At 36.9% G+C, this 27,660-nt stretch overlaps 3 protein-coding genes across 7 annotated transcripts; all 3 read left to right on the plus strand.

Moving 5' to 3' along the window:
• The first annotated feature begins 386 nt into the window (after positions 1–386).
• LOC110922579 (nacrein-like protein M) lies at positions 387–5,131 on the plus strand. Of its 5 annotated transcripts, none has more exons than XM_035987371.1 (10): positions 387–501; positions 582–673; positions 1,669–1,911; positions 1,980–2,181; positions 2,902–3,025; positions 3,103–3,327; positions 3,402–3,517; positions 3,595–3,748; positions 3,831–4,022; positions 4,820–5,131. In XM_035987371.1, the coding sequence occupies exons 6-10, from the start codon at positions 3,187–3,189 to the stop codon at positions 4,823–4,825; spliced, it is 609 nt and encodes a 202-aa protein (XP_035843264.1). In that variant the 5' UTR covers positions 387–501; positions 582–673; positions 1,669–1,911; positions 1,980–2,181; positions 2,902–3,025; positions 3,103–3,186; the 3' UTR covers positions 4,826–5,131. The 5 variants fall into 5 exon arrangements, with proteins under 5 accessions (XP_035843264.1, XP_035843267.1, XP_035843265.1 ...); XM_035987374.1 differs by having other exon boundaries at positions 1,856–1,911; XM_035987372.1 differs by having other exon boundaries at positions 586–673.
• Positions 5,132–5,866: 735 nt separating this feature from the next.
• Positions 5,867–6,615, plus strand: LOC110925441. Its single transcript, XM_022169396.1, has 2 exons — positions 5,867–5,941; positions 6,013–6,615. The coding sequence occupies exons 1-2, from the start codon at positions 5,867–5,869 to the stop codon at positions 6,613–6,615; spliced, it is 678 nt and encodes a 225-aa protein (XP_022025088.1).
• Positions 6,616–23,217: 16,602 nt separating this feature from the next.
• Positions 23,218–24,207, plus strand: LOC110925440. Its single transcript, XM_022169395.1, has 2 exons — positions 23,218–23,791; positions 23,912–24,207. The coding sequence occupies exons 1-2, from the start codon at positions 23,218–23,220 to the stop codon at positions 24,205–24,207; spliced, it is 870 nt and encodes a 289-aa protein (XP_022025087.1).
• Positions 24,208–27,660: the final 3,453 nt, after the last annotated feature.

Consider the following 27,660-nt stretch of genomic DNA (forward strand, 5'->3'; position numbering starts at 1 on the left):
ACAAATCACAGGAACTATGCAAGCATTTTTCTCATATTATAATTTGCAAGAAAAAGGATAATTACAATTAACGTAAAATCAATTTATTCAAAAATTTGAAATAATAACTACTTCACATACTTATCAAAATTTGAAATAATCATCACTTTTAAATTTGAAGTTTATCTAATATGCTACAAACGTGAATAGTACATAGATTATCATAGCTACTAAACTATTACCATAACTTTTTTTATATAACATATGTACATGTATTATTATGATATTAATAATAAATAATGAAATATAAATATAATGTTATATTTATGAATAGAAATTAAAATGCCCAAAATTATATAAGGCCCTAAATATATTTTTCGCGCTGATTGTATTTTGGCGCTATACCCTCTCCTTCTCTTTCGCTGCTTCTATACTGGTGGACGGAGTGGTGGTTTTAGGCGGTTTCCCTCTTTGTTTCAGAGCGACGATTTGGAGCAACAATTCAAAGTTCGATCCAAACCGGTAAATTGTCATTTATTCCCTTTGCCAAGATATAAATCTCCATACTTTAATCAATCATATCTAAGATTCGAGTTCACTAGCTAGGGCTGAGGACTGTGCGACTGCTACTAGTGATTTTCGGCCATCAGTAGACTCCGAGTTGGTGGTTTTTGGCGGTGCTTCTTTACAACAGGTATGAATTGAACCCATCTTATTAAATCAATTGTCATTCCCGTTTGAGAATTATATTGGCTTAATTTTAATGCGACATCTATCTGTTGATTTTGTTGTTGTTATGAATTACGAAACACATAAAGGACTTTATTTTTGCTATCTGTATATGTTATTATTGATGATAATCTAACTGCTACTTGATTAGAATCATCCATCTCTGGAAACATGTTGTGCACTTTATTCTTTTTTTCTCTTCACTGTCTTGTTTTGCCATTTTGATAAGAGTTGTATTCTAAGGCTATAGGGTGTGGTTGGAGCCACATGGGGCTTTATCAAGTCCACGTAGGATCCACGTAGATCCATGTCAGCCATGGAGCCCCCCTTTAATTTGTAGGGTGTGGATAAAGCCCCCTATTAAACAAAATTAAAAAAAAAAAATTTGATTGGTTTACAAGTTGTGGACCCCACCTGATAAAGCCCTTCGAGCTCGTTACCATGGTGGCAATGGTTCAATAGCGCCCCGGCATAGCGCCGGGGGTGTGGAACGATGGTGGGGGTGGGGTGCTATAGGTGGCCAGCTGGGTTGGGTGACGCCCCCACACCCTCCAGCCTAATGCACCCTTGTGTTGATTATCATTCTTTAAATTAAAGTGTAGTGCATTTGCTCAAGTCTTGGTTTTCCTTTGTAGACACAATAGCTATCAAGTGATCACTTGATCTAACTTCTTTTTGAGATCCTTCTTCATCATCTCTCACAAAAGCCAACACACGAACAAGCTACTAGCTTGTACACATTATATAAAGTCTTGTATATGTTGTCTTTAGTCTTCCAATGTCACATTGCTATCAATTCTTTGTGCTTTGGAGTTTTTTTTTATCAGGAACCTTTACAGCAATTAATCACGGATACGACTTCCACATCCCCTATGCCACCATTTTTCCAAGATCCTCAGATGCAAGTGTACTCTCACCATCACTTTCTTTGCTAAAATATATCTTCTTGTATGATTTTAGAGAGCTTGCATTAGCCGATACACCAGATGTATTGACTCTGGTCTACACACACATTCTTGATCATCAACCCTGTCATGTTGAGAAACTACATACTGAACCTTGGAATTTTTGCTGGTACTACCATCAACAAGATCGGTCTCAATCTCATCATTGCTATCTTTTTGTCACCTGATATTCTTGATGATAGGGACGATACAACGTTACAAAATTTGCCACGTGATATCCTTGATGATGGCGACAATGGTAATCGATATAAATTACTAATTTTTTTATCAGTATCATTTTATTAATCATCATTTTTAACTTCTTAGATGACGATGCTGGTGACGATGGTGACTATGACAATGGTGATGATGGCTACAATGGTGATGGTGGCAACGACGACGGTGACGACTTTGAGGGTGGTGGTGACGACTTTGAGGGTGGTGGTGACGACTTTGAGGGTGGTGGTGACGACTTAGAGGGTGGTGGTGAAGGTGATGGGAGACAATTCATACAAAGCAACGGGAAAAAGTATGTTTTTAGTTTTAAGATTTTAATGTATATTGTTTATTGATGTTATAACTAGTATTGGTAGTAGGGTTGTGCAACGGTTCTGAACCGGACCCAACCGAACCAGGAATCGTTACATGCTAAATATAAGAACCAGATCGTTTAAAAACCGGTTCGGTTCGGAACCGGGTTAAACGGTTATGGTGTAAACGGCTCTTGTCAAAAAACTAATCTCAAAATTAACAATTAAATAAAAAACAATCAAACCATTCAAAACATATAACTGAATGCCTTATGTTTGGTGTGTGTCGTTTTCTCTAAAATCCATGAATTCTATGTAAAGATCAAGTCAAAAGAGGACACAAGGTTTTAAAACGATGCTGCAGAATTTAAAACTGACTTTAAGAGGCCATATCTCGCTCATTTCAAAACCTTTTTGAGGGGGTTTTAGCCTAAAATGTAGTACCTTGAGCGGGTTATTCACCCAGAAAGTTTCGTAATTTTTTAATACCATTTGAGCCCCGAAAAACCGTTTCCAAAACTGAATGTCAAAGCTGCCAGCTTTGGATTTGCGTCAAAACAGCCAGCTCTTGACAGATTGTGCATTCATTTTAAGGTCTACAAGGAAGCCTCATACTGTATACTATATTTACCTATATTCATGCGGGTAAACTATGATCTGTTTTGTATGTTTTATCATATATACTATACTCATTCTCAAATATCTTTTCAATATTGTAGGTTTGTAGACCCAAAGGTACATATACGTGTAAAGGAAATACTTGAACAATGTCTTAATGGAGATTGGGTCACGTTTAAAAAGATCCCCCAAAACATAAAGACACGCATGTTTGACCGCTTCCGGGTAATTTATCAATTATTTATTTGTATATGTTATGATTATATGTATTATTTATTGCAATTTTATTTTTATTTTTGTAGACTACGTATAGATGGGATCCAAAAGCACACCAGAGCATACGTAATTCATTTATTTACGTGCTCAAGGATTGATTAAGAGGCATAATGAGCGATATGAGGAAAAGTTCTAAAAAGACAGCCTTAAACGCGAGGGAACATATTCCCGATGAAGGATACAATTTTGAGATACAATGCAAATATCCGCCCGATAGAGTGCCTCGTAGGAAATGGGAATGTATGTGTATGGTAAGGGTTTTAATAATTTAAATTCTTTTGTCTTCATTATTTTTATGTATTATATATATATATTACCACTATAGTCTTGGAACACTGAAGATGGAAAAAGAAGTACAAAGCAGGGAGAGAAAACCGCAAGAATGACTTATGTCGTCATACAGACGGGTCAATGGGGTATGACGAACACCGCCGCAACTTGGTAAGCTATGCATAATTATTACTTTTAGAGACCAATATGAACACTTAAAACTTATAAATTACTACTTTTTTATGTAGGAAAAAAATAAAGGGTAAAAAGGTTGGATTCGCGGAAGTATTACTTCATACCCATACCACCAAAGAGTGTAAAAAGAGATTACATGATGGGGAGATCAATGCAAATGACTATGATAAGTTAGAGTTTGTTACTGATCGTTCAAAACGTTCATATGTAAGTTATCTTTTATCATTTCTTATAACTATTGTATCAACTTTTATTACAATATCAAGCAATTTGTTTTGATAAACTGTAGGTCTCCTACATGAAAAAACTTGAAAGGGTGTATGGGAACACAGATTGCGATGATATGGAAGTGTGGGAGAGTTTGCATCCCGAGTGTCAGGGCTGCCAGTTGTTCGGGGTGGGATATTCTAATCCACATTTTGTGCTGACTGGAACAACATCTTCCATAGCTAGTATTCCAGATACCCGACAATCACATGAGGTATTGTTACTATTATGATTGTTTAGACAATGTTTCCGGGCTAGTCGTACCGGTTTAGGGAACCATTGTTTTTTAGACATCGCAAAGAATGTATCTGCATGCATGTGTGTGTTCTAAATAATATATGTAATTGTGTGTAAGAATGAATGTTGTATGTGTGTTTTGAATAAATGTATACTAGATATAATACTGTTTAAAATATACGAAGTGGGGATGGTTGTAAACAGAAATTTATGGATCATATAGGTTTTTAAGCTTTAATCGATTTGAGTAACAATGTTAGGTAGGGAGATCAAGTTTTCATTGATGAGGGTGTTTTTCACATTTAGGCTATTCCATGGAATGTTTTATCTTTTACAGTTTTTTATATTCAGGTTGTTCCTTAGATTCCTTAGTACATAATTGTGACAAAATATTGAATATGGGCTATTTGTAGGTCATATGATGGTAGATTATATTAAGCAATCTTCTGTTTTTATAAGCCCTTCTTGAGTTGTGGTAAATGGTTAACCTGTTGCTTATGTATATTCATCATTTATTTTCTATTTTATGATAAAAATGGGTAGGTGATCACAAAGATTTGTTGTTGATATTTAATTGTATATATTATGTATGTGTATATATAAATGCATTTTCTTGTTATATATATGTGTGTGTATATACATGTATGAATGTATCTGACTATATCGTGTGTGTGTGTTATCTGATATATACTTGTATGTTTGTGTGGGTCATTTTTGGGATTGACCCGTTACTTGTTAATATGTATTAATTATATTCGTTTTGGCAAACTTTAGCTCTAAAAAATTCAAGCAGAACTAGAAAAGGAACGAGAGGCTCGACAAAACATAGAAGTCCGTTTTGAACAATTTGAATAAGAGCGGCAACAAGAAAGGGTTGAACGTGAACCAGAACGGGAACAAGAACGTGTTGAACGTGAACGAGAGCGGACCGAACATGCTCGATGGCAAAAAAACATGGAAGCAAAGTTTAATAAATTCGGAAAAAAGATTTTTTTTTTTTGTATGTTAAAGATCGTGTTAGTTTTGTTACAAAAACATGTGTTTTGTTTTTTTATTCTAAGATTATAAACATGTTTTTCTGTGGAATCTTTTAGGATTTTCTGCAATATATTTAAAAGATTTCGTTTTTTAATTTTTTATTTTAAAATAAATAATAATTTGATTTATAAAATAATGGGAATTTTGTTAGAAAGTTTAAAGGAACTTATTTTATTATTTATAACCGTGGGAAATTTATCACAGAGTAAATTTAAAATCCGTGGGAAATTTGTCACATGGTAGATTTAAAACCGTGGGAATTTTGTCACAAACTTCAAAAAATGATTGTTAGAAGCGTGGAACATTTATTTCAAAACCGTGGGAATTTTGTCGCCAAATTAAAATATTTAAAATATATTAAAAATATATGTTTTGTGACAAATTTGTCATTAAATAGAAAGAAAAGTTTATAACAAACTTTGTGGGAATGTTGACGCAAATCTTGCGACGAGTTTAGTTTGTGGGAATTTTGCCAGAAATTTTGTGGGAAAATTGTCGCTCATGCCATTTCCGACGAAGTTTTTTCACACCAAAAAATTCGTGGGAAATTTGTTGCTACTACTTGTTTCCCACAAATTTGCCACAAAATACGCCGTGAGAAAAGACTTGATTTTCTAGTAGCTATACACCGTCAGTTACGATGTGTATCCTGGTTTTACTAGCAAAGATGATGTGGAACACATACCTGTAAAATCTGTAAGACCTTATCCTCCTTTGTTTGAAAGTTCAGAATGTTGGGTTCCTGGTGATGTGGCGGAAGTGTTTCACAATCTTTCATGGAAGATGGCAATCGTTTTGAAGGATATCGGTTTGGACCAGTTTATAGTCAGATTAGTTGGATCATTACAAGAGTTTGAAGTAACTAAATCAGAACTCCGTGTGAGACTGGACAATCGTATCAAAATGGTCAATGGATTGTGACTGGCAAGGTTCCTAGTGATCATAAAGAGGCAAACAACCCGGAGCTTTTGAAATATGGTACTCAAGACAACCATCGGTTAATGGAGTCGTGTATTGTTTCCTCTAAAACCCGAAAACGAGCTTCAGCCTGCTGTGATTCTCAAGATGAAATGAAGAAAAAACGTGCACGGAAGTTAACAATGTGTGGAAAAGAGGGCAGGCGTGCCTTGGTGCAGGGAACATCACCTGAAAAGGTGGATGATGTTGAATCCTCAAGTGGTAGTTGTAGCATTAATAGCTATAAACCGTATCATGGATCTGGCTTTTGTGTTGAAGATATTGAAGATCATGAAAGTGATGCAGAGTCTGTTTGTCAGTGTGGATATCACGAAGAAAGTCAAAGTCAAGAAACTGATGTATCAGTCACCAACGAGGGGGTGGCGGATGAGATTCATAGACTCGAGTTGCATGCCTACCGTTATACCATGACGAAATTATATGCATTGGGACCCTTAAACTGGGAGAAGGAAACAATGGTAACAAACCTTCGTATATCACTCCATATATCAAATGATGAACATTTGATTATGTTAAAAAACTTACTTTCTGCTTCTAATAAACAGTCTTATTAGATGATAGGTAAACCTCAAGTTTGAAATCTTTCATAATTCATAAACCTGTAAAAAGCAGTTGTACATTCACTCCTATAGTTTTGTTGATTTGGGGTGATTATAGTAATGTTCGGTACGAAACTATGATCTTAATGGTAAAGTTCGGCTTTCTAAGCGATTTTTATGAAAATAAATTTAAATAGGTTATAAAATGATATTTTTATGACAAATATGGATATTTAAACCTATATTAAGTAACCATAGCGTTTGGCTAGTTGTACGCGGTTTTCGACGCATAAGAACGTTGTCAAAACGTTAAAATACGCATATTTCGACCTACATGAAATAATTGCATGATAAAATGTGCTATTTAAGTACTTATAGATGATATTTTACACACTAAGTGTTAAAATGATAGTAGGATGTAAGACTATGCATGCGTACAAATACGATCAAACATAATTTTGTTACAAAAACGTGTTATAAATTAATAAATATAAAGCATGAAATTATACATAGGTTAATTTTGTAAAGTTATTGCATGTATATAAATATTCTAGGAAAATAAAAATATAAGTTGACTTACGCGTAGTACTTGGTAAAGTATTATATGAATAATTGCTCGTGTGATAAATATATACACACACACGGATGTGATAACAGGTTTAATTCAACAAAGGTCATCAATAAAATAAAATCGTTCGAGTTCGCATAATCTTAAAGAAATATGTGTATATATACACAGATACCAACATAACTAAAAATAAAGACATTTACGATTTGTAGATTATTTGGTAAATAAAACGTTCTTACTTGAATTAGGATGTGTCGATCACTATAATTGTGGGAATTATTGCTCAATTTTTTAAACGCTCCCAAAGGTGAGTTTCACTACCCCTATTTTACCGCTTTTTTTACTGTTTTGGGGGAAAAACATGCTACAATGATTTAACAGGTTTTAAATTGTGGGTTGTACGAATTTGCATGATCTAATGAAAGTAGTGTAGGTCCGGCTAGGGGAGGATTTAGTCGCCTAATCCTTGTGTACAAACCAACCCGGTTGTGCGGAATCCAACCGAGATAGCAAACCGAGATCGAACACGTAAATGATAGACACGAGACTCAACGATTAACACCAATGTATTAATACTTGAAAATAGTTACAAAGCAAGGTTTACAAATACACTCTGTAAACTCTCCCTAGTTCTCTCGTGTGTGTGTTCTCACACTTGTGTCCTCTCTGACTTGTTTCTGTCTTGAGTCTTGTTTATATAGGATCAGGTACGTCGAAACAGAAGCAGGTCTTCGACGAAATGCATGAGCAGACGACGAAATAGAAGGGCAGTCGACGAAACAAGATCAAGGTCGACGAAACAGACTTGTTTCGTCGACAACATCTGTGTTTCGCTGACTTTGGGCTTTGGCCCAAAACAGTTGAGGCCTATGCTGTGTTTCGTCTACTTGGTTTCAGCCCAAGTCTTGTAATCCGGCCTAGTGCTCGATGACTTGTGATTCGGCCCAATGCCCAAGTCACTTAAACAAGTGTTGTTGTGCACGACGGAGGAATGTCGTGACTTAAACCGAATCAAGTCGAGACTCGCCGAATCGATTCGCGTCGAACCGAGTTACGTCCACAAAATATGTATCAACAAACTCCCCATTGGACGCTACCCGTGAGATTCGACTTTCATGTCTTCTATGCCGGAGGATCTTCAAAGTCTTCACGTCTTGTAAGCAGAAAGTGTATCAACAAACTCCCCATTTTATTTAGGAAGTGTGTTAACAAACTCCCCCTTAACATAAGCTCTCCCTTGAGTTATGCTCATGAATCTTTTGATCTTCAATACTTGAGATCCTTGTGGTGTTGATGAAGGGTCAGCGGCAACTCAATCATCTTTATCCTTTGAGTGCCTTCACGTCGTGTCTTCATTCCGAAGCTTGTCATCGAACATGTTCTCTTCGCCTTTAGCATCTGCACATGCAAGAAATCTAAACGCGCAATGAGAACAACTGCTTGGAATATAGTTAACATAAACAAATGACGCACATGTGACCATTATTCAATCAACTACTGTCCGACAGTTTGAAAGTTTAACAAATTTATCAATTTTAGTTTTTAACTTTCAAAACTTGCAAATTTTGACCATTTATGAAGATTTAGTCGATTTGGTTTTCAATCAGCTTTCAGGTAACGAAGACTCGAGATCCAACATCGTACAATCGAAAATAAGATGGAAATAAAATCTTTTTGGCTTTTATAAAGTTTATATTAAAACACACCTAAAATCTTTTTGGAATTTTTGAATATTTCAAATGTAAAGACAGAAAGCACTAAATAAATATATACAAAGATGCAGAAACTGAAAGCATTAAATAAATATTTACAGACATTCTTTTTGTGAGTTTCGAGGGTAAGAGAATCATATCAGTGTACGGTCACGCCAAAACGCTCTTGTTGTTCAATTAGTTAACATTTAGATAAGCATCCTATAACAATTATCGGTATTGTTGTCCACATAAGCTCAACTTATCAGATGTAATCATGGCGAGGTGATACGTTAAGATATGATTTATACTTACCGACCGGTGTTCATCCACATCACGACACATTCTCGTATCAAGGTATGCAAGAGGGTTCATCTTACCGGTGAGTATACCGATTATCATCTGTTTAACCGTATATGATGTGAGATTCTCACTTATTTTGATTTGAAAACAAGCCCTATGTGATAGAATCACTTATTGATGAGGAACTTGATTTTCGATGCATGAGGGCACAGGAGCAAGTCCGTGAACAGGTCAGTACTTTCGTACAGCAGAGAGACGAACTTGACTCCCAGATAAATGTGATATATTATCACTTATTTTGTTTGGACATGTGATTGTTTATCACTTATTGAGGTTTAATGCAGTATGTACACGTATGTATAGTATCATGGAAGATCTAGACTTGCGTCCCCGTTATTTTTCGGTAAAAGATACAACCATGATACCCAGATGATAAGCAGCATAAAGACCGAATATCTCAGAACCTCGGCAATCTCTCAAACGAAATTTCGGTACTAAGACCATATGCCAATGTGCGGTTCCCACCTGGTCTTCAGTCGATTTAAGTTTATATCACCCTGCACACTTTAAAATGATTGTGAGCCTACCGATACATCTTATATAGAGCTGCTTAACATATTTTTCATTTAAGGTTTAAAGAGGTTTAGACAGACCACTGATGTACTATCATTTTCTCTTTTGCTCGCCAGGAAACTCATTTTTGTTTTTCTATTGTTTTTGTGTTTTTGAAATTTTTCGATGTTTTTGGATTTTCAAATTTGGATTTACTCCCCCTAAAATCAACAAACTAAGATAAATTTAAAACACAAAGGTATTTACAAAAATGATTTTCCGATGTTGGTTTTACTCTTGCTTGACCTTAATGCCGTTTACCAATAATAAAAAGTCAAATCTTGATTTGTCAAATGCTTTGGTAAAAAGGTCGGCACGTTGGTCATCGGTGTGGACCTTAACAACATCGATTAGCCTTTTATTAAAGCAATCACGTATGAAGTGATATTTGATTTCGATGTGTTTGGTCTTTGAATGCTGCACAAGATTTCTAGTGATCTGTAAGGCAGCAGAATTATCAACGTAAATTGGAGTAGTTAGGAATTCAAAACCGTAGTCGCGCAATTGTTGTTGGATCCACAGGACTTGGGAGCAACAACTTGAGGCAGCAATGTATTCAGCTTCGCATGTTGATGTAGCGACACACGTCTGCTTCTTGCACTGCCATGTGACTAGGCGATTTCCCAAAAACTGACATCCAGCCGTTGTGGATTTGCCGTCGATTTTGCATCCGCCAAAATCAGAATCACTGAAAGCGATCAAGTCAAAGTTATTACCCTAGGGTACCATAGACCGGTGTCAGGGTAACCCTTCAAATAACGAAAAATCCTTTTTACATCTGCAAGATGTGAGGCCTTCGGGTTGACTTGATATCTGGTAAGCAGGCACGTTGGGCACATTATATCTGGCCTTGATGCTGTGAGGTACATAAGAGATCCGATCATCGCGCGGTAGTATGAGGGGCTAACAGCTTCACCCTTCAAGTCTGGATTAATTCCGTGATTTTGCTGCAATGGGGTACCGATGGGCGTTTTGCATCAGACATCTGGAACCGGCTCAAGATATCACCAACATATTTAGTCTTATTTAGTCTGATGGATTAATATCCCAGACTCAGTTTGTTGCATTTGTAGGCCCAAAAAGAAAGTCATTTCCCCATAGCACTTATCTCGAATTTATCCTGCATAATACGCTCGAAATTCCTACACAAAACATCATTAGTAGAACCGAATATAATATCATCAACGTATACCTGTACCAGTAGAAGATCTCCATCTTGTTCTTTGATGAAAAGAGTACAATTGATAAGACCTCTGCGAAATCCATTCTCCAGCAGATAATTAGATAAGGTTGCATACCAAGCTCGTGGTGCTTGATGTAGACCATAGAGAGCTTTGTTCAGCAACCAAACCCGATCGGGATGGATAGGATCTTCAAAACTTGGAGGTTGTTCGACGTACACCTCTTCTTCAACCACACCATGTAAGAATGCACTTTTGACGTCCATCTGGCAAACCTTGAATCCTTTGAATGAGGCATTTGCCAGAAAGATTCGAATTGCTTCCAGACGTGCAACTGGTGCATAAACTTCGTTGTAGTCGATCCCTTCAATCTGACGAAAACCTTGAACGACTAATCTTGCTTTGTTTCGGATAACTACTCCACGGTCGTCCTTTTCGCATTTGTACACCCAACGGGTACCAATCTTCTTGTAGTTCTCAGGTTTCTCAACTAGTTTCCAGACACCTAGCTTCTGGAATTGTTGCAGTTCTTCCTGCATTGCTTCAACCCAAGAATTATCTTTCAAAGCTTCTTTAATAGATTTTGGTTCTTCTTGTGAAACGTAACATGCAAAGGACCAATCATTTTGTTGACCAGATTCTCGAATCGTCGCATACAAGCCTGCATTGTTGTTGTTTCGCAACATGTTTCTTGTTTGAATGCCACTCTGTACATTTCCGATGATGTTTTGTTGAGGATGGGTATTGTGAATCCTTGTTTCTGGATTATCTTGAACTGGAATATTTGTACCTAGATTGTTGAGATTGAGATCAGCAACCAATTCAATACCCGGAATTGACGAAGAGGATGATGCAGTAGCTTCAGCTGTTCTAGGGGCGTCCACTGGAGGTGTAGCCTCTGAAGTACCATGAACGGCTGTTGTTGGAGCTTCTTGATCTGCATCGAGAAATTCTTCATCCTCTGAAGATTCGTTCAATTCGGTAGCATCGTGAAAATCCTCATTGTCGAGAGCATTATTGTTCACTGAAGATGATTCTTGATTGACAATAATTGGACGAACCAATGGTGAATCTGTTGCGTTGTCACTCTCGAAAAACATCCTTGCTGCAGCATTTTCTTCAACTGCTTCAACATTGATCGAATTGAAAAAGTCATCGTACTCAAATATCCATGGCTGACCTGGATTTTTTACTGGCAATGTGTGCCTTTGTACTCTGACCTCAGACCATTCTTCGACCCTTTTAGTCTCTAGATTCCAGACTCTTAAGTTCAGGGTGGCATACCTAAGAAAGTATCCTTCAATTGCTTTTGCCCCAAACTTTCCATTAGGATCGATTATTGTGCACGGAGCTCCAAACGGTTCAAGATATGACAAATCTGGTTTCGTTTGTGAAGAAGCTCAAAGCAGGTCTTGTTGTGCCTTTTGACTGTAAGGACTCGGTTAAACGTGTAACATGCAGAGGCCACAGCTTCAGTCCAGAAGGGAATCGGCAATTGTGACTCTACCAACATTGTCCTAGAAGTCTCGATCAATGTACGGTTTTTACGTTCAGCAACGCCATTCTGTTGAGGAGTATAAGCCGCACTAAATTCATGAAGAATACCTTTTGAAGTGCAAAACTCCGCCACGGCATGATTTTTAAATTCAGTACCATTGTCGCTACGTATCCGTCTAACTTTCAATTTATACAAATTCTCAATCTGAATGATCAAGTTTTTGATAATACCGAAAGTTTCACTCTTGTGTGCCATGAACGCCACCCAAGAAAATCTTGAATAATCATCAGTTATCACGAGGCAATATTGATCATTCCGGATGCTTTTATGCTTGACAGGACCGAACAAATCCATGTGCAAACGTTCTAGCGGAACGGCCACCGTGTTGATCTTCTTAGTCGGGTGTCGCTTCTTCGTTTGTTTTCCTTTCTGGCACGAAACACAGACGTCTTGAAGATGGAAGTTTTTAAGAGGAACACCATTCACCAATTCATTTGACACTAAATGATTCATTTTGCGTAAGTGAATGTGACCCATTCGTCTGTGCCAAGAGATGAGTCTTTTTCTGTGGCTTTGGAAACGAAACAGGTTGCTTGTGCAGACGTTGTAATAGCTTGGCTCATATCAAGGACATACAAATCATTTATCCTTGGAGCAGATAAGAGAATCCATTCTTTTGGAATTTTGAAGCCGGGTTTCAGCACATAACATCCATTTGCATCAAAGTGTACTGAAAACTGTTTATCACAGATTTGTGAAACGCTGAGAAGATTGTGATCAAGTTGTTGTACAAAGTTGATCTTATCAAAGCTTACAACCCCGTTGGATATCATTCCTTCACCAGTAATATATCCGCCTTTATCTCCAGCAAAAGCAACATACCCTCCTCTAATAGATTTAACGTCGTAGAGAAGCTTCATGTCGCCTGTCATGTGCCTGGATGCCCCACTATCAACAATCCAATGACTACTGATAGTTCCTCCTGGAACACCCTGCACATGAGCTCACATGATTAGTTGGAGATGGGGACCCAAGCCATTGTGGTCTTGGGTCTTCCATTTTCATCAACAACAATTACTTCCACTTTTTGATGGTTAGGAAATTGTGATGGTCCCCCTGAATTTGTGGTCATTTTAGGTTTCCATGTCTGTTTAGTTTTACCAGTTTGATTGTTTGAAAATCTAACTTCATGATTGTTTGAAGTTTTTGGAAACTTTGAACTTTCTGGTTTAACTGAAACAGATTGTTTTTGAACCACATCAGTTTTAAGTGCTTTCTCAATCACCTTGACTTGTTGGCGTCTCTGTTTCTTTTCCCTTTCTCTTACAAGGCGGGGATCTTGTTTTGAAGAAACAGATCGCTTTTGGTAATTTCGTTCACGGGGATCATCAAATTTGGCTTTTAACTTATGAAGATACGGACAATTTCGAATTATATGCCCAATTTCACCACATTCAAAACATGATCTTCGTTCAACAAACCCCGAAGTAACATGTGATTGTCTTGTCGATGATGAACTTTGTGATCCCGAGGTACTTGGTTTTGAACTGTTTGGTTCATTTCTTTTCAACATTTTTGCTTGCTTAACAAAATCTAAGTTAGATTTGTTTTCAAATGTTTCAATTTTGTCCGTTCCCTTTGATTTCACAAAGTTCACCTTCTTGTCCTTTTTCTAAGTCTGATTCCTTTGACCTTGAGTCGGTAATTTACCTTTTGGTTTGGTATGATTTTGCTGCTTTTTCACTGTCGGTAATTTCTGATTGCCATATTGTTTTTGAACTTCGGCCTTTGGAATCGAAGGGCACTGTGTTACCACAACATGTGAACCCGACTTTCCCAAAAACTTAATTGTCGAATTTTCAAAAACTTTACTGATTAAAGATTGATTTACATTCTTAATCGGAAAATCTTTGTCAGAATAAATTTTATCATCACCAACAAGAGTGTACAACAAATTCACACTCTCAGACTCTTTTGCAGACGTGGACTCGATCAGAACAGTCTTAGCAGGTTTTGTGGGAGGATCACATAGAATATGATTCTCAAGAGGTATGTCCTCTTCTTTGATTACCGCATCAGACTTTGCTGAGTTAGTATCATCGGATTCATCATCAGAAGAATCAGCATCCTCAACAATAACTGGAGGATCCTGATTCGGTTCAGCAGAAGACACACATGTATCTGCTGACACATCCGAATCTGATGATACTTCCTTCTTGTATCCAAGTCCGGTCATAAATTCCTCAATGTCTAAAGGAACAGATGGTTTAAAGTAAGTTCTATCCTCTTCATCAGGCATGGCATCATAATTGTGTCTCACAGGTGGTGGACATTTCTTATATCCAATGCATGTGACATCCCTTTTCTCTTTCTGAACATCAATGATGTGATCCAACACATAGCTAGAGCTTAAATAACTGTCTAACTTGAGCTGGATCGCCTCACTTTCAGTTTTAACACAAGCCATCTCTTTTTGCATTATCTCAAGGCGATTGATATACAAATTTATGTCAGTTTGTTTTCTTGAAACCATTTTTGTCAGCTCAGTTTTATCTTTCATTAATTTTTCAATCACCGATTCAAATTCCTTTTCATGGTTTTCATAAAACATGTTGGCTTCTGTGCATTTAGAAAGATCTACTGTCAACTTTTGGTTGTGGATGAATGTCACATCACACTTGTTTTGCAAAGCCTCATGTTTGCTTTGCAAATCACACCACTTAGCATTCAACGAAACATGTTTGTTTTGCAAGTCAAACAAATTAGCTTTTAAAGCATCATGTTTGCCTTGCAACTCAGACATATTTGCATCCAAATCAGCACATTTAACACTTAAGCTAGCACAATTATCACAATTAACAACAGTAGGTTCATCGACACATACCTGACTTGATGAACTGCCAACATTAGCCATAAAGGCTGAATGAAGAGAAGAAGAAGAATAAGCAGCTTGATCCACCAATATAGATCTTCTATGATTTTCTGCTGTAGCTTCTCCCAATAGCTCATCAACATCTGCATCGACTGACACACTTGATGTGTCATCCAAATGATCATCGCCTGAAGTTGAGGATTCTTCATCTGAGCTTCTACTATAACCAGAACTGTCTTCGTCTTCAGAAGATTCATCACCATTGGTGGAAGATTCTCCACCACTGGCATGTTTAAGATCCTTGACAACCTCAGCAAAACAAGCTGTTCCATCCGGAGTATCATTTCCCAACTGAATTGACCAATCACAACCTTCATCTACTTGTACCACAAGAGCCTGGTTGGCATTTGATGGTCCTGCTTGACTTGGGTTGTTAACAGGTATCAACGTACGCTCGTTATTCCTGTTCTGATTCTGTTGGTTGCCTTGATTGCCTTGATTCCTGAACGGATTCTGGTTCCCATGCTGAGCTGGCTTCGTACATTCTCTCTTGAAGTGACCCCGTTCGCCACAGTTGAAGCACTTGACAGACTGCTTATCGAACCCATACTTGGTGTCTTTCTTGCTTTCCAAGCTGGTTCTGCCAGTCCTTTCCATGAAATCCTTTGCTAGCCTTACAACACTTGCGAAAGCCCATTTGATGTCCATCAAATCCATTTCCTCCTTATCGGTCTGCTGATAATCTTCTTGTGTCAGATTGATGTTTCCGATCTGACCTTCTACTAACCCACAATACGCGCTCACCAAGGTGTTCAGTAGCTCCATATGTTCCTTTGCTACTTCAACAGTTACTTTCGAGAAGCTTGAAGTGTCAAGCCGTACTGTATTTGGCTTAGATGGCTGACCAGCAGATGATGTGCTCCCATAACAAGCTTGTTGTTGAACAGGAAATGGATTCCCGTATAAATCAGTTGCTACAGTAGATGGCCGATAGACTTGCTGTTGTGGAGTTGGTTGTAGAGGATTTCCATACAAGTCTGTTATTGGAGTTGGCTTTACTGGAACTTGTATCGGACTGCCATATAAATCTGTGCTTGTAACAAACGCCGTTTGAAGTGGAGCATGTGAAACTGGTCTTGCAGAAGAAGTGCTGGAAGTTCCATAATACATATCAGGATTTTGTGGCACTGGAACCCTTTTCGCCTTTAGGGTTTCTTCCTGATCTTTGTTTTCCAAGAGCTGAACAAAGTTATTGATGTTTGTCGTAGCCAAAACTCCATTGTATTTCAGGATTTCCAAGAAGCTATTCCATTGAGGTGGCAACGCATCGGCAAACTTTGTGACTACCTCTGCTGGAGTTGTTACGACCCCATAATTACCCAATTTAGTCAGCAAGTGATAAAACCGACTAGTCAAATCTCCCAAGGATTCTTTTTCCATACACGTGAAGCCATCAAACTCTTTCTTGAGTAAGTCGTGTCGCAATTGGCGAGTCGCTTCGTTTCCTACACCTCTCGTCTTCAATGCATCCCATAATCGCTTTGTCGTTTTGAAGCTGACAAATTGATGATAGATATCCTTGCTCAACACCTGAGTTAGAATAGCACATGCCTTCTTTTCTAAATCATATGCCTTTTTCTGATCTTCCGAAAGATCGGCAAATGTCGCGGCGGTTGAAGCGGCAACCTCGAGAGCTTGATCGAAATCTATGGTAAAACGTAGCCACAATTCCGTGTTTTGCCCAAGGACGTATGTATGGAATCTATCTACCCATCCAGGATATTCGTTTATGTGCATCAATTTCGGTGGGTGATTTAGACTTCCGGTTTCGTTTTCGCTCAGGAGTATGCTTTGAATACTTGGAGTTTGGTTTGAAACAAACGCCCATTGACCTGTCGAAATTGGATTCACTTGCGAAGAAACGAGTGTGGGAGATTCGGCCCACGATGGCGACAAACCCATACTTCTATACTTACTTTCTGCCGTAGACGGATTACCCCACCAATCCGGGTTCATTTTGAATATTTAAGAATGAATACCTGAACAAATAACTTGAAACAAACAGTTAAAACACTTTTGCAACCTTTCAGTTAAAACTTGACCACAATGCGACAAAATGCTCTTCACGAAACAAAGTCTGATTCGTCTACGAAACAGAATTCCTTTTGGGCTTCTAATCGACGAAACGACCCAAATCAATTATCGACGAAACAGAGGCCCAAATCTTGTGCGACGAAACATATTTGAATTTGAGGTCCGATGTATGACGAAACTAATAGATGACGAAACAGATCTTGCTTTGAAACCCGACGAAACAGAAGAATTGGACGACGAAACCAGTTTGTTTGAAATGATCGACGAAACAGATGTTTTATACTAAGCAACGAAACAGCTTTGTGATAAATAGTGACGAAACAAATTTGCTATGCTTGGCGACGAAACTGAATGACCAAATGATGATCGAGGAAACAAGAGTCGACGAAATGCTTGTATTTTGTCGAAGGTTGTTTCGCCTGCTTGTTTGTTTCGTCGAAAAAGTAACAGAGAGTTGGTGAAAAAGTTGGTGAGACTTTTCGGCTCAACCTTATCTTTATTGACACAGACACACGACTTTTCAAACCATCACCATGCTTCTTAACCAAACAAAGTATGTCTATCAATATTTTAATCAAGTTACAATTTTCAATACACAAACAACTTGAACAGTTACTTAACAAAAGATCTAAAGGTTGATTTTATGAAGAACACTAAGAACATGATGAAGTTTCCGATAAATTTATGAGTTTTCCGGTGAACCAAAAAATTTCCGAACACGATTTTTTGCTTGAAACTTCACTAAAAACCAACTTTTAACATGTGAAAATGAAGAATAAAATGGTTTTTATAAGAACTTTCAGCAAAATATGAAGATTTTCGAAATTTCAAACAGATTTTCCAAGAAAAATACAAACTTCAAAAACCCGGAAAACACCCGAAACCAACTCGGTTTTAACAAGGAGAAGAGCCAAGGCTCTGATACCACTTGTAGGTCCGGCTAGGGGTGGATCTAGTCGCCTAATCCTTGTGTACAAACCAACCCGGTTGTGCGGAATCCAACCGAGATAGCAAACCGAGATCGAACACGTAAATGATAGACACGAGACTCAACGATTAACACCAATGTATTAATACTTGAAAACAGTGACAAAGCAAGGTTTACAAATACACTCTGTAAACTCTCTCTAGTTCTCTCGTGTGTGTGTGTTCTCACACTTGTGTCCTCTCTGACTTGTTTCTGTCTTGAGTCTTGTTTATATAGGATCAGGTACGGCGAAACAGAAGCAGGTCTTCGACGAAATGCATGAGCAGACGATGAAATAGAAGGGCAGTCGACGAAACAAGATCAAGGTCGACGAAACAGACTTGTTTCGTCGACAGCATCTGTGTTTCGCCGACTTTGGCCTTTAGCCCAAAACAGTTGAGGCCCATGCTGTGTTTCGTCTACTTGGTTTCAGCCCAAGTCTTGTAATCCGGCCCGGTGCTCGATGACTTGTGATTCGGCCCAATGCCCAAGTCACTTAAACAAGTGTTGTTGTGCACGACGGAGGAATATCGTGACTTAAAACGAATCAAGTCGAGACTCGCCAAATCGATTCGCGTCGAACCGAGTTGCATCCACAAAATATGTATCAACAAGTAGAGTTATTGGGACCTTTGTACTAACATCCATAACAGATCAAACAACTATGTAGTGTTTATGTTTCCTATTGATGCACTTTTGTGTGGATGTGGCTCGGTTTGGTTTGGTTCAAGACCGAAGTTGACGACTTTCCTTTGTCGTACAACCCGGAAAACGGGATACAAATGACGAAGACACGAGAAAGACTCGGTTAGATATTGATGATATCATGACATCATCATAAAGGAAAGCATGCATGCATTAATATCCACATACATCGATCAGGAGGTTCATGTTTACTATCGATTCACAAGTATATCGATCCAAACTTATAATATGAGAACTATCGATATATATATATATATATATATATATGTAGGATCAAGATCATTTCAGAACCTTATATATTTTCAGAACTTGCAGAACTCATCACAACCCTTACAGCAACAAGGTCTATCGATAAAGAACAACATACATCGATCATGATGTATCGATCACACAATGTCTATCGATCAACATGAAGCTATCGATCCATATGCATACCTATCGATAGGTTCTTAGTATAAATAGTCTGTTCGTCATTTGTAACAGAGAGCTTGGAGGAGCTAGAGAGAGAAAGAGAGGCTAGAGAGAGAAAGAGAGTTATTGTAGTGCTTTATATGCTCGAATATTGTACCGAAACTCTGTCAAATATCGAATACACCAATGCGTTAATCGTTGAATCTTTATTGTGTAAAGTATTCTCTCGCTCGGTTTGTGTCGCAGCTTGGATTCCGGACTCGCTACGTCATCCGAAACAAGAAATCATGTAGTCCGACGATCCGTATCGGGACGTACATTTCCTTTAAGAACTAAGATGACTAATATTATCACCACAATAAATTTCCAAAAAATGAATTATGTATCATTCACTAATCACTCATAGGTACCAACCTCCGTCCGCATTTCTCCTACGAGATTTTTGGGGTGTGACAGTTTTGGTATACACACAAACACTTTATTTACAAAGATAAATTATTTATCACAACATTCGATTTTTAAAAATATATGCTTGATCGGGGGACCAATTAGATGGGTTGTTCAATAATTGCGGGTGCGGTTATGAAATATTGTATATAAGTTTTAGTTTTTTATATATTGTGGGTGTGGTAATGAAAATATTGTATATAAGTTTTAGTTTTTTATATATATTCTAAAGACATACATCTAAATGTTAATAAAAGACTCCATATTTAATGACACATGAAATTCTCTCTTTTAACCTCCTACTTTTTTTTTTGTTTTTTTTAATACAAACAGTTTATCTTTTTTTTTTTAATTGTAATTGTAACTCCTATAAAATCTCAACAAATCTAAAAAGATAAATACAAACCTAAAGCAAAATAGATGTAAATAAAAATAGATAGATATTATAGCAACTATATAATCAATTTACTCCCAATATCAATATCATTCAATTCGATAGATGGTTTGATTTTTTTTCTTTTTCAATAGACAAATCAAAGATATAAACAAAAATAGATAGAGATTATAGCAACTATATAATCAATTTACTCCCAATATTAATATCGATTCGAACAAAACAATATTAAAACTAAAACAACTAAACGTCTAAACATTATTATGTTAATTGTTTTTACAAATAATAATTTTTTTAGGGTGTGGCTAAATGCACCTCCATTTTTATTGTTTATACCTTCCTTTCCAAAAATATCATTTTTATATTTTTTTAAATTCCACCCTTTACCTAAGAGGTGTACAAATCGGTTCCGGTTATTAACCGAACCGGTTTTTATCATCAAAAACAAAAACCGTTTTTTTATAACCGGTTTTGGTTACTAACCGATTTTTTTACTCAAAACAACAAATGGTCCAACCGGTTAGGGTAGGTTTTTAACCAGTTTATTCCAACACAACCGGTTTTTTATAACCAGTTTCGGTTTTAAAACCGGTTTCGAGGATAAATATCCCTAACCGGTCTACAACCGGCGGTTCGGTTCTAAATCCGGTTAAAAAAATGGTTTCAGTTTTTTTTCCGGTTTGGGTTCTAAAACCAATTTTTTTTTACACCTCTACTTTACCTTTCATATATTACATTGTTGTTGTATATTGTTTATATAAAAATAGGATGTGTTTGACAACTAAATTTCATTTTCCTCACATTGAAAAAAGGTTTCTTTTTTTTTTTTGAATTTTTTACTGTTTATTACAAAACTTAATGGGGGAGTGCAATCAGTAAAATTTAAAAAAATGGGAGTGTATTTAGCAACACCCTTTTTTATCGTATATGCTATAAAATAATATTTAATAATATTTTCTTTATATTTAATAATAATATTTTCTTTATACATATTATTAAAATAGTAAAAAAAGAAAAAGAACCGTATAACATGTACGCATACTTATAATTTTGTTAGTAGTATAACTTAAGATACTAAAATTGGTAGCAGATTATATAAATAAAGTATCAAATTATATTTGTAATATTATCTAATACTCATGTTGGTGTAACAAACATGTGTATTCAACTCAAACAATATACGGGTTTTTAAAAAAACGTAACAGTTTTTTGTTATTAAGTACTGAACATTACATTTACTTAATTTGTGTAGCGAAATGCACGAGATTCTAACATTGTGTGTATATATATAACTCGTTCAATTTTAATAAAAACATAGAAACAATGGTTGTTGTGACTGCTGAAACTTATGAGAAAGTTGATGATGCAGTTTCTTTAGTCAATGAATTAAAGCTTTCATATTTATAAACTTCGTAAGCATCATACATATTGATCATATACGATACAAAATTTATTTGGGCATTTGAAAAACGTCTAAAATTATCGTTTTATAATTTAAATATTCATTACTAACTATTTGATTATTTTACTCAACCGTACCTAGTATACAATACTATACAAGTGTAAAAGATAAATAAATTATAGCAATTCCTATATATTATGGCAAATCTAGTTTAAAACTTGGGGGACAATTAATTAAAAGATAAATAAATTATAACAATTCCTATATTGGTGCTACTACGCAGGCTTATATATATAGTAGAGAGGTTGGATTTTATATTATCAGAAACCCTAGTTTAAAACTTAACTTAAGGGGCAATTAATTAAGAGATAAATACATAAAGAAAGAGGATAAAAGGGAGAAAGATGCGGAGTAGAGATTTATAACTAATCCTATATATAAGTACTACTACTACATACACGAACTTCATCCACAATTCCTGTTTTCTCCAACAACAAATCACACAAGAACAACAACGCTACTCTTAGCAATATCGACAGGTATTACTCTCATTCTTCAGCATTTTGCTCTACGTTTCATCGATTCTTATTATTTTATATCCAGATTTTGATGGTATTGATATATAAGCTGTACTGATGCCAAGGCTGCAAGGCATATGTTTATTGGTGATGTTTATGTTGAATTTTGAATGTGTTGTTAGTTATGGATTAGTATCTCTTGACATCTATAATGTTGTTTGATTGATCGATTATTGGTGATGCTTTTGTTTTGTGTTGAGTTAATCAGATTATCGATGCGGATGTAGATTTAATTGATTCTGATTAGTTACATTTGAGATTTCTTGGAGGCTGATATTTAGCGGCCGTTTTGAAACGATATATTAGTTATCTACTTATCTATATTAGAATCTCTTGATTATGTATTATGGCGGTTGATCGATAGTTGCATCTTGTTTCGTTATAAAATTCAGTGATTTGCTTGATCATTAGCGTAGGATTAGATATATAATATTCTGCTTGCATGCACCGATTTATAGGTAAAGTTATGATACTTTACTTTAGTTTAATACAGTAAGTTTTGATTAATCATACAAAAATCTGATACTTGCATTGATTTTATTGATTTTGATTAGTTTCTTTTGCCTATATATACATCGCCTGTGTTCTGATGATGTTTAATGGCCGTTTTTTAAAGTGTTTAAATGGTCTATTAGTTATCCGTGGGAGCATCTCTTAAATATATACAATGTCGATTGATTGTTGTTAAGACCTTGGAATTAATACTCGTAATTTGTGTTCTAAGAATTTGCTTAATCGTTTTTGTTTGTGTGTTATGATCTAGCTAAAATTAAGATACATTTGTTTGGTAAATTAGGGATTTAATTCCAGTAAATTTTGACTAATCATACAATAATATGATTTATGAACAGGTTATAACTACTTTAATTTCGGAAAGAAGACAAATACCATATCATGAAGTATAAGAGAGGAAGTACAGTGGAGGTATTTTGCGACAAATCTTGGCGTTGTGCTCGAATAGTTTCTAGCAAAGGACACAACTACACCGTCAGTTACGATGTGTATCCTGGTTTTACTAACAAGGATGACGTGGAACACATATCAATAAAATCTATAAGGCCGTGTCCTCCTTTGTTTGAAAGTTCAGAATGTTGGGTTCCTGGTGATGTGGCGGAAGTGTTTCACAATCTTTCATGGAAGATGGCAATCGTTTTGAAAGATATCGGTTTGGACCAGTTTATAGTCAGATTAGTTGGATCATTACAAGAGTTTGAAGCAACTAAATCAGAACTCCGTGTGAGGCAATCGTATCAAAATGGTCAATGGGTTGTGACTGGCAAGGTTCCTAGTGATCATAAAGAGGCAAACGGCTCCGAGCTTTTGAAGTATGGTACTCAAGACAACCATCGGTTAATGGCGTCGCGTATTGTTTTCTCTAAAACCCGAAAACGCGCTTCACCCGGCTGTGATTCTCAAGATGAAATGAAGAAAAAACGTGCACGGAAGTTAACAATGTGTGGAAAAGAGGGCAGACATGCCTTGGTGCAGGGAACATGACCTGAAAAGGTGGATGATGTTGAATCCTCAAGTGGTAGTTGTAGCATTAATAGCTATAAACCGTACCATGGTTCTGGCTTTTGTGTTGAAGATATTGAAGATCATGAAAGTGATGCAGAGTCTGTTTGTCAGTGTGGATATCATGAAGAAAGTCAAAGCCAAGGAACTGATGAATCGGGTGATAACAAGGCAGTGGCAGATGAAATTCATAGACTGGAGTTGCAGGCCTACCGTTACACCATGGTGTCATTACATGCATCAGGACCCTTAAACTGGGAGAAAGAAACTATGGTAACAAACCTTCGTATATCACTCCATATATCAAATGATGAGCATTTGATTATGTTAAAAAACTTACTTTCTGCTTCTAATAAACAGTCTTATTAGATGATAAGGTAAAATTCAAGTTTGAAACCTTTCAAATTCAAATAACTGTATAAAAAACAGTTGTTCATTCACTCCTATTGTTATAATGGAATAAGTGTATCCATTTTTAAATATTTGATTATCTTTACAAATTGTCTATGTTTTGTTTATTTGTTTACTTTGTCTAGATTTCATGAATACTTTATAGGATTTATAATAATGTTATGATTTCACCTAAATGGCTGAGGAACAACCTGAACCATAACTGGAATAACATAACAAATTGAGAAACCATGGCTAGGTAATATTCTTTATAACTGCGTTGTGTGGTTCGGATATATTTCTTTTTGGTAAAAGGGGACGGCGCCCCAATAAATTTTACAGATAACAAAAAAAATATTTACAGCCTAAGTGCATTAGGCTTCCCGGGACTTACCCCAAGGAAGACACCAACCCCACACCAATAGCTATGGTCTATCAATTGGAACCTTACAAGGCCCCGGCCATAAGCTAAACTAGACATCAAAAAACAACCTAATCTAGACTTTAAAAAAAAAACTAAAACTATACAATCATGATCCAAACAACCTAAAACAACAATAAACACAATATCAATCAAACAATAAAGAAACACCTAAACGTAACAAGTAAATATCTATCTTGAGCATTCTGAAAATCATGATCTTGACAAAAGAAACAGGGTCATCCCCACTCCTCAACATACCCATAACACAACTAGCCATACACCAGATAACCAAAAAGTTGTATCTAAATTCAATAACAAAATACAAATCAACCAAAAAGACATGATAATTTCGCACCACTTCCATGTATTCTTGACCTTGAGCATCTTCCCACTTCTATCCACTTCAACAGTCTAAACAACATAATTGTAGAATTACCAACCAACCTAACCCATCTAAATTCAGCCAACTCATTCGTAGCGGGGGTTTTTGGCGTTTTATCCCTAAAATTCTTTGTGGTGACGCCGGTGTAACCGCCCCCTTGGGCCTTTTTTTCAAAGTTTTGGCCCAAGCGTTTTATTTAAAACGCCAGAATTCGCGCAAAGATCGAGACAGGACTGTTGGGTCTAATGGTAATAAAAAATATTTTTTCTTTATTTTTTATCCACTTTTTTACTTGTAAAAACCCCACTATCCACTCCATTTTTTATAAAATTTACCCTCTTCTCTTCACACTTCTTCATATTTTACAAAAAAAAAAAAAAAAAAAAATCATGAATCCCTTCCGACCCCCTTTAGGTGTTCCGTCTAGACCCGGTAACCAAACTTCATATCGCCCTAACACAACCCAACCGCAACCGTCCTTCAATTTCCAAGAGATGGACACGAGGATGATAGCGTACACGCAAATATTAGGCATGTCTCCGCAATTCTTTCACGGTCCACACGACTTTGCATCCATGGGCGGTTCGCATACGGCTCAAGAAGAAACCGAGCCCGACATTGAAACGGTGCCGGAGACACAACTCGGGCCCGTAGCCGAGGTATCTCAACGTGGTAAACAGTCTCATAAAAAAAGCCTAACGTTACAAGCAGGAATCGAACCTACCAAGCTTGGTCGAAAGATGAGGAGTACGCGTTAGCACGGGCGTGGCTCGACATATCGGAGGATGGATTTCGAAGTTGATAAGCGTTATTTACCTTTTTAACACTACAAGAACGGGGCACCTTTAGCGGCGACAGCTGTCGCCGGTATTGATGACAGCTGTCGCCGGTATTGATGACAGCTGTCGCCGGTATTGCTCGGACGCTATTGCCTTGTTGTCGCCGCTAAAGGTACCATGTCGCCGGTATTGATCTTCAATCTTTAGCGACGACAGCTGTCGTCGCTAAAAGTGTCGCCGGTATTAGTCATGGCCGGTAAAGGATGGAAGGGCAATAGCGGCGACAGGTGTCGCCGCTAAAAGTCTGTTTTTTTTTTTTTTAATACAGCAGCTGTATATACAGCTGCCCAACCAGTTTTACGACCGAAAAAACAAAACCTGCCTGTTTTCAAACAACGCAAGCATACGCCATGAACATAATCAACATATACTAAAGGTAATATAGTTAAAAACCACGTTTAAGTCGTACATTATAATCCTACAACGTTTAATTAAATCATACATTAAAAACAACAAGTCACTCTTCGCTGGATTCATTATCGAATATGTCATCAGAATCGTAGTCTTTTGACTTTCCTTTTCCTTTTCCTTGTGAAGCAAGATAGTTGTTAAGTTGGCTCAAAAAGGATGGGGTTTGGAACAAGTTGTTAACAAAATCCCACAATAATAGATATCAAAACGTATATTAGCATATATTTAACAAGGAAACATGCGTTAGTTTGTCATTTTATAAATTGCGTAGTTTACCTCGGAAAAGGGTTCTTGCGTCCGAGCTTGCGAAGACGACATGTTAGATGACGAGTGCGAGGACGTGTTGGAAGAAGGTTTAGGCCCCATCCCGCGGTACCATCCTAGCCGCTCACCCAACGCTTCCTGATACGGGGCAATTGGTGGACCCTCACCGCTCCATTCACTTGTGGCCTGTTGTATGTTCCGCTGTATTTTACGAAGATGATTAAATATATATGTGTGTGTATATATATATATATATATATATATATATATATATCTGTTATAGAAAATAATACTTAAAAGAAATACTTACATAATTTTGTTCAGCAACCGGATCAACCCAATTCCCTTGATTGTCCGTGTGGGTTTTAGCATACGTAGGTACCCAATCCATCTCCTGTTTAACATTAAACTTAGATTAGACATTAAATAAACAAAAGCTTACACACACGCACGCATACATAAAACATTACATTTTTATAGGCGGTGCTACCTTACGATGATGTCCCCCCACGGTATGGGAATAGTTGTTTCTCGCGTACTAGTGTGTTGGCCTTGCTTCTTTTAATATAATTTTCGTCTCGAAAACCTTCGATGGTTCTCAACCAGTTATCATAGGGCATATCCGGGGGATGGTATGCCCTTGCGCTCGCAATATCATTGTAACCTCCCTTGCTCTTAAATAATTTTTTAGCGTCGTACTTGCGGTCAGCGTACCGCTTCATAAGCACATCCCTAATACCACCCGTCAATTCTTTGGCCTCTAAATCACGTTCCACTTCATTAAAATTGAAATTTTCCTACAAATTAAATAAAAAAGTTAAAATATCATATATAAATTAGATTTGCTTGTGCTTAAATGTTTGATAAAATTTTATGCATATTTACCCGTAAGTGGTTCATGAGGGCATCCTTGTAATGTTGTTCAACGTTATCCCATCCAATTTTATCGAACGGGATGGTCCGCCACATATACAGGCCGGCCTCCCGTGAAAACATATCTCTTGATTTACCAACAGGGGTATACGTGACCTGTCTGTCAAACGTAAGCGACACAGGCCCCCCCGCTTTTACTAAACGCCTTAGTTTCTCGTTTTTCGCTTTCCCCCTAACCT

This window comes from Helianthus annuus, chromosome 3 (genome assembly GCF_002127325.2).
Source record: "Helianthus annuus cultivar XRQ/B chromosome 3, HanXRQr2.0-SUNRISE, whole genome shotgun sequence".
NCBI classification, from domain to species: domain Eukaryota; kingdom Viridiplantae; phylum Streptophyta; class Magnoliopsida; order Asterales; family Asteraceae; genus Helianthus; species Helianthus annuus.